Source organism: Chinchilla lanigera, unplaced genomic scaffold (genome assembly GCF_000276665.1).
Source record: "Chinchilla lanigera isolate Chin_1 unplaced genomic scaffold, ChiLan1.0 scaffold00007, whole genome shotgun sequence".
Taxonomy (NCBI): domain Eukaryota; kingdom Metazoa; phylum Chordata; class Mammalia; order Rodentia; family Chinchillidae; genus Chinchilla; species Chinchilla lanigera.
The window spans coordinates 2,875,763-2,882,993 of record NW_004955408.1 but is presented as its reverse complement, the minus strand read 5'-3'; the positions used below and the strand labels follow the sequence as shown (position 1 = coordinate 2,882,993).

The window sequence follows — 7,231 nt, the reverse complement described above, 5'->3', positions numbered from 1 at the left end:
ACGCCGCCGCTCTCCGCCCCTGCGAGGCCGGCGCGCTCCGAGCCCCGCAGAGCAGCGGCCTGGGCGCCCTCTCGCGGGGGCCTCGGAGGAGAGGCTGGAAGCGGGTGTCTCGGGAAGCCAGGGCGGGGGAGGCGGGCTCGGGATGGCGGCGGTAAGCTCGCGGCGGAATCTCGAGACCGGGCGGCCGCCGGCGCCTCCCTCCTCGGAGACGCTGCCCGCCCCGCGGCACTCCGCGGCCCGTCCCCGCGTGCGTGTGAAGGACGGACGCGGCTGGCGGAACGTGTGTTCTTCCCTGGTGCTTGTCTTAGTTCTCGTGTCGGGAAGCGTGTGGTCTCCGATCCACCGGTGGGCTGTCAGCCGTGTCCAAGGAGCGGCGGAGAGGGCGAGGGGCAGCGTCCCCGCCCGCCACAGCCACCTCGGGCGCCGCCCAACGCCCCGACATCACCCCGGGGCCCGCCGCCTCACACTCCAAAGCCCGAGACACTCTGTGATGGCCGAAAAGCTTTCCAGCTTCACGGCACAACCCCACCTGCACGTGCCCGCTGAAACCCTGCAAGCACCGCGAGGACGGGCGGCACGGCGTGCGCACATCCAGCTGCCTGCTGGAAATCGGATGCTGTGGCTGGCACATCTGGGGGGTGGCGGGGTGCACCTGTGACCCCAGTGGCTTGGGAGGCTGAGGTGGGAAGCCCATCTGGGTAACACTTGAAGACCCATCCTCCGCACGTTTGTTCAGAGCGCCCCCTAGGTTCCCTAGGTGCGGTGAACACGCCTGAGTCTCATCTACTCGGGCCGAGGGAGGGGTCTGAACCCAGCCTCCTCGGCAACGCAGCAAGATCCGGGCTCAACCCGAGACAGAGCCCGGGGCGCCTCTCACGCTGGGCCGCCCTTGGGACCAGCCTCACCGCACAAAGCTCGCCACGCCGTCCTTCTTGCCCAGCTCCCAGGATTCATTGGTCCTATCTGATACGATTTTACTTTCCTAACATTTATATTGCACTGAGTAGAAATTTGTTAAGTTATACGATAAACTGAAATTATAGATTATAATTAGATATTTAACTCATCTTTTAAAGCAAAATGATGTACTGGGGTTTTCTGCTTAATAGGGATCATTGCTGAAAATGTAAGAACGCCAGGAAGGTGCCCTAAGTGAATTCTGGGGAGGTCCTTGAAAGAATCAAAACAAAACCTGGTTGAAAGAAAACATTTATTGAATCAAAATCAATACTTTCTTTTTAATATCTACAAGCCAACACTGAATTCACTTTATTCAAGAATGAACACAATGTACAAAAAAAGTATGCTTATATTATAAAAATATGTCAACTTTATCTTCTGGGCGCCGAGCAGAAGTCACTTTAAACAAAATCAAGGCAAACTTGCTCTCCCTACTGAAACCAGCCTCACCTCCCAGCAGAAGAGAAAGCGAATGGGAAGCCCTGCTGCCGCCGCCCGGCTCTCAGCAGCGCTTCCTGGCTGCACAGAGGCGGCCATCGCTCCTGCCCCCGCTGTGCGACTCGGCTTCCTTCAGCTTGTCTCGCTCAACAGTTGTTAGCGTCTACGTCAGCAAAGCAGAAACAGAATAAAGAATTCTGAGCACAAAAATCCTACGTATTTAATCAGCTTCAATTTAACAATGAGAGCCGCTGCCCCGGACAACAACCAACCTCCCAAGATTTACAACCCCACTGATGAAGGTGGGAAAGCCGCTGCCCTCCAGAAAAATGAGTGGGAAGGTCGCGTCCCCGTGGCGCTCTTCACGGGCACGTCGCAGCACCTGGCCCGCGCCACCGTGCGTGTGGCCCTGGGGGGCTCTGGCTCCGCACTGTCTAGTGGTTGGGAAACATGAATAAAAATGATCACGAGCTGAGGCAGAGGGAGTGGCTCCAGGTACTGTCCTGAGGAGTTCCGGGGCAACACAAAACGGCATTCGTTCTGAAGTCAAAATGCACCGTGCTGATGATGCCAGGAAAACCCCTGCACCGTCCAGAGCCTGCGCGGCGGGCTGGGGGACAGCCCCAGCTGAGGACAGCGGCCACAGGGAGCAAAGACAGCGGGCTAAAGCTGCAATTATTCAGCTGCAGGAGGACTTTCCCTCACAAAACCTCTCTGTGCTTGGCACTGACACCTCTGAAGGCCCCAGAACTGCAGAAGGCAAGGATCGCGTCCTCCAGTGCCCCCTCTAGTGGGTAAATCAAATTCAGAAATGCTCTATTTTACTTACATAAACAGCATTTCTTGCGTTACCTGTTTAGTAAAAACCTGGGACAAAGATTTTCCCCTGGGAAAAAGGATGAATGAAGGCAAAGAGAAAATTATCATTGTCCCTCTCTGAGATGACCAACCCCTTCCAGCTCTCTGCATTTCCCGTTCAGCCCCATCTCCTGCATCAAAGTGTTAATCCCGCCAAATGCAGGTAGGTCTGAATCAGACACGGGATTTAAACATTTTAATACTACAAGCCACTGACTCAGTTTAACCCTATGCTCTAATACGGTGCAGAAACATTTACAGAAATATTTGAGATACACAAAGTCTATGAAAGAGAAACACTTTGGAACCTGAGCAAAGGCTTCTTACCAAAACCATAAAAAGCCACCGTATAGGTCGTTCTCACGGGCAGTGAGTCCCCCAGGCGGGTGTGTTGCTTTCGGCAACATCCACAGCCCCCAAAATCTGCACAGCGCGGGAGGCCCCACCCCCCCGCCGGTCTGCAGTGAGTAGCAAGGGCCTGAGGTTCAACACGCCGCTGGCAGAGACCACCGGATACCAAGACACTACACGTGAAGACAGTAAAACTAAACCAGGTACACGCAGAATGAACGGCTCACGGGGAAGACGCTGCTCAGAATGGGACAGGCTGACTCTCACCACACCACAGACACACAGCCACGGTCCTTGCTCTCAAAATAAATACGCTGAACATTCACAACAGAAGGGACGCCTCAGGAGCGCAAGCTTCTCTTACTGCAGTTCTCGTCACACAGACCAAAAAGCCAAGACATCTAAAAATAAGCTACAAAGTTAGCTGCTTCTGTGAGCCAGGGACACACCTGGGGGCCACGCCTGCACTCTGATAGCAGCAGTGTCATCGGCCCAGGCCCGGGAGAAGCGCTCACTTCTCACAGCCCCGGGCCAGCAAACCAACCCCATGAAGCATGCAGACACCTGCTCTGCTCAAGTCTGGAACAAAGAAAAAGGATCATTGTGCTTGCGGGTCTCACACCTTCCAAAACATACAGTAAGTGGCGGCAAGCTAACAAGTCACGGGCAGTGCTTCCCAGGGAAACCGTAAGGCAGAAAGGAGATGTTTAAGACGGAAAACTGCAGAACGGGGCTAGCATTCACGGAACAGCATGCTAAGGTCGGGCCCGCCGATGACGCCCGCGACGCCGCACGCCTGGACGCTGCGCCAGCTGCGGGGACGGGCACGCGCCAGCTGCCGGGACGTCTTCAGGCCGAAGCGACGTCTTGCTGGCGTCATCTCGAGGGTGGCAGGCGCTGTCACACTTCTTCTTTTGTAATTAAAATGGAAGAATGCAATCACAAGACAGAAAATGATAGAATAGTGGACAGAGAAAATACCGAAATTCATAATGACCTATAAAATCAAAAGAAAAACATTATATTCACTTTCAGCCTTTATCCTTTTTTATAATTTTCTTTTAATTTATTTTTGAGACAGAGTCTCGCTTTGCAGCTGAGGCTGGCCTCAAACTCAATGCTCCTCCTGCCTCAGCGTCCCAAGTCCTGAGATTACAGGCGTGCGCCACCACGCCCGGCACTACCCTTCTTCAAGGTGGGGTTTTTTACGTTAAAGCTTATAATGAAGGGTTTGTACACAGTGTTAAGTGTAAAATTACTTCACCGTGCATTCACAGTATTCCAAGTGTTGGTCTCACTCTTTAAAGGGTGTGAGAAGCTGCACCTTGTCCCAAGACTCCCAGGACAGCCTCCTCCACCAGCCGTCCTAAAGCATCTGAGCTTCTTTGTGAGGAAAACCACCCAAAACCTACATTCTCCGCGCAGCGCCGGCCGCTGAGCCCAGACTTTACCCCCCACTCACCGAGGCCGCGCTATCCCGCCTTGGTGTCCACGAGCTGCATCTGCACCCCGGCCGCCATCCCTGCGCTGTAGCCGCCCTTGGACTGCATCTGGCTTTGGATGGAGCTCACCTGCAAGGGGCAGGCAACACGTCAGGCGCAGCGGGGACGGGACAGTCCTTTCCCAACACGGGAGCTGGGCTGCACTCCACAGGTTAGGGAATAAAAGGTTTTTTTGCAACCATTTCTTCCCCTCTACTTCTCAGTTACTTATAAAAGTCAGGGTTTTTTATGGAAAAAAAAATAACATTTCGTAACAAAATGGTTAATACATTGAGTAAAGTAGTTAATCAGTGTACAATATTACGATGTCCTAAAGCATGGCTTGAAGAATTCTCCAAACGATACTGGCATAAACCTTCCTTTTCAATGAACCAAGAGAAATTCGTAGTATAACTATCTTGTATTTTGGCTTTGTCCTTTTTCCTTCCTTTCCTCCTAGTTCCTTTTTCCTCTTGAACGTTTTCTTCCTATTTCACAATGTCTATTGTACATTTTGGATCTTATTTTTCTCTTTCAGGTCCTCACACCTGGGAGACAATGTGATATTTACACATGAATGGGGCTGTGGGGAAAAAGGATCCCTTTTCACTTATAAGTATGGTCTCTAGTTGCATCCATTTACCTATAAATGTCTCAAGGTTATCCTTCTTTATGGCTGAGTAGTATTCCATTGTATAAAAATACCACATCTTTTTAATCCTTTACTCAGCTGATGGCCATCTGGGTTGATTCCAAGATTTAGCTATTACAAATTGTGCTGCTATAAACATGGGTGCACATATATCACTGTGTCTGTAATTCTTCTGAGAGAATACCCAGAAGGGGGTTAGCTGGATCAAATGGGACCACTAATCGCTAGTTTTCTGAGGAATCTCGACACAGATTTCCACAATGGTTGCACCAGTCTACACTCCCACCAGCAGTGGAGAAGGATTCCTTTTTCCCCACAGCCCCACCACCATTTGTTATTGGTTGATTTCTTCATGAGAGTCCTTCTTTCTGGGGTGAGATGGATTCTCAGTGTTGTTTTAATTTGCATCTCTCAGAAGAACAGGGATGTTGAACATTTTTTCATGCATTTATTTGCCATTTGTATTTCTTCATCTGAGAACTGTGTATTCATCTCAGATGCCCATTTTTGGATTGGGTCTTTGAATTTGGGAGGCTTGATTTTTTTCAATTTTTTATATGTTCTAGATAGAAGTCTTTTGTCTGAGGGACAACTGGCTAAAATTTTTCCCACTCTGTGGGTTGTCTTTTCTTTTGATGAGCAAAAGCTTTTTAATAGGTCGAGATCCCAGTTGTTGATTCTTCGCAGTGTTTCCTGTGCAGTTTGGGTTTTGTTCATGAAGTCTCTACCTACCCCTATGTCTTCAAGATTTCTACCTACTTTCTCCTCTGGTAGATTTAGTGTTTCTGTTTTAATATTTAGATCTTTTATCCATTCTGATACACGCGTTTGGGAGATTTCGGACCTCATCAGCCTGCAATAAATAAGGGATATTATTAACCCAACACAGGACCACTTCAGTTACTCACAAAAGACTCAGGTATGAACAACACTGGACCAGACAGAGAGAAATCTCAGTCTCTATGGCAGAACACAAGTCCGACAAAGTATAAGTGCCTAAATTTTCTAGTCTAACTGGGGGCTACTGTGGTGGAGGCGATAACCTCCTCTAACACCTCCCAGGGCTATTTTCTGACAGGCCCTAAGATACACAGATGCTAGGATATTTCCTTTCTTCACTCAAACACACACACAGTCTTCGCAAACTGCAATGACTTCAGTTTACCCCTATTGTCTCAGGCTGGAAGCACGTTAGCCGCAGGTGAAAGGCCTGCGGTGGGAAGACTTCGGCAGCTGCACTGGTCAGGCCCAGCACGGCCTCCCTGCTGCCTGGAGCTCGATGGGGACACTGTAGCTCACGCATCCACACGCAGGACAAAGCCCGACGTGCGAGGGCTTCTCCCCTGGCCATCCTCAGTCAACATATTACGTTTACAGAAAGTAACCACGTGCCGAGTTGTTTCTGGAGTCAGGCAGGTTAGGACAGCAGCACATGGAATTATGCAAATGAAGGGTGGCTCTGAAATGGGCAACTTCTACCGCTCTGGAAATTTTAGTAAGGTGCAACATGTTACTCTATGATACAAGGTGTTATTATAGCACCTATATTAAGATTTGTCAAATGACTAATAAAAATAGAAAAACTGAAATTTATAGCCGTATTTCTTTAAGGCCTCCAAATAAACTTGCTCCACTAATGTTGTCTGAGGGCTATGGCTGCCATGTGACGCTGACGTTAATCTACATTCAGCATCTGCCCGATACAGTGACTAACACCCAGAAAGGTGGCCTGAGGGATGGGAGGCGGTGCAGTGGCAGGGCGCTGCTACCAAATAATTTCTCACCTACCCTTGGCTTTCCTAGATACTTTAGGCCTATTTTTAAAATTAATTAATTAATTAACTTATGAGACAGAGTCTTGCAATGCGGCCCAACCTGGCCTCAGACTCTCAGCAATCCTCCTGCCTCCGTCTCCTGAGTACTAGGATTGTAGGCATTCGTCACCGTCGCAGGCTAGGCTTTTTCGGGGGGGGGGGCCTTTTTGAGACAGGGTGTTTACTTTTGGACTACAAATTCAAGCTGGCTGTGGACTCACTTTGTAGCCCAGGCTGGCCTCGAACTCACATCAATCCTCCTGCTCGTCTCCCAAGTGCTGGGATTACAGGGGTGCATCACCACACCCAGCTAGGCCTATTTTAAAAACTTTATCTTTTAACATTGTGCATTCACAACGGCATGCAGAGTATACAAAAGAAAAATTCCTCTAAAAGACAACTCTGCAATTTACTAGTGAAGGTTGTGGGCTCTCTAGGAAGTGACCTCTCGGTGCTGACAGTGAGTGTGTCACTGTGAGGGACAAACAGTGTGTTCCACAATAGGGTCCCAGCCCTGAGGGGGTCACAGAGCTCTCTGGTGAGGACCTGGTATAAAAGGTGGCCTGGGGCCCACCCCAGCACTGGGGAACGTAACTCCGGGACAGCCAGTGCCCTGAAATGAGGATGCACAGGAGTGAGAAGGCGAGCAAATACCACGGACTACAAATTCAAGCTGG

General features: G+C 50.1%; 1 protein-coding gene across 2 annotated transcripts in view; it reads right to left on the bottom strand.

The window, feature by feature from the left end:
- Positions 1-1,193: 1,193 nt before the first annotated feature.
- Cdc42se2 (CDC42 small effector 2) overlaps positions 1,194-7,231 on the bottom strand; it is a 101,675-nt gene continuing 95,637 nt past the window's right edge. For both annotated transcript variants that reach the window (XM_005376069.2, XM_005376071.2), the window contains 2 exons: positions 4,070-4,178; positions 1,194-3,604 (listed from right to left, as the gene is read on the bottom strand). In XM_005376069.2, coding sequence (XP_005376126.1) covers positions 4,080-4,178 — 99 coding nt within the window. In that variant the 3' untranslated portion in view covers positions 1,194-3,604; positions 4,070-4,079. The remainder of the gene's footprint in view (positions 3,605-4,069; positions 4,179-7,231) is intronic.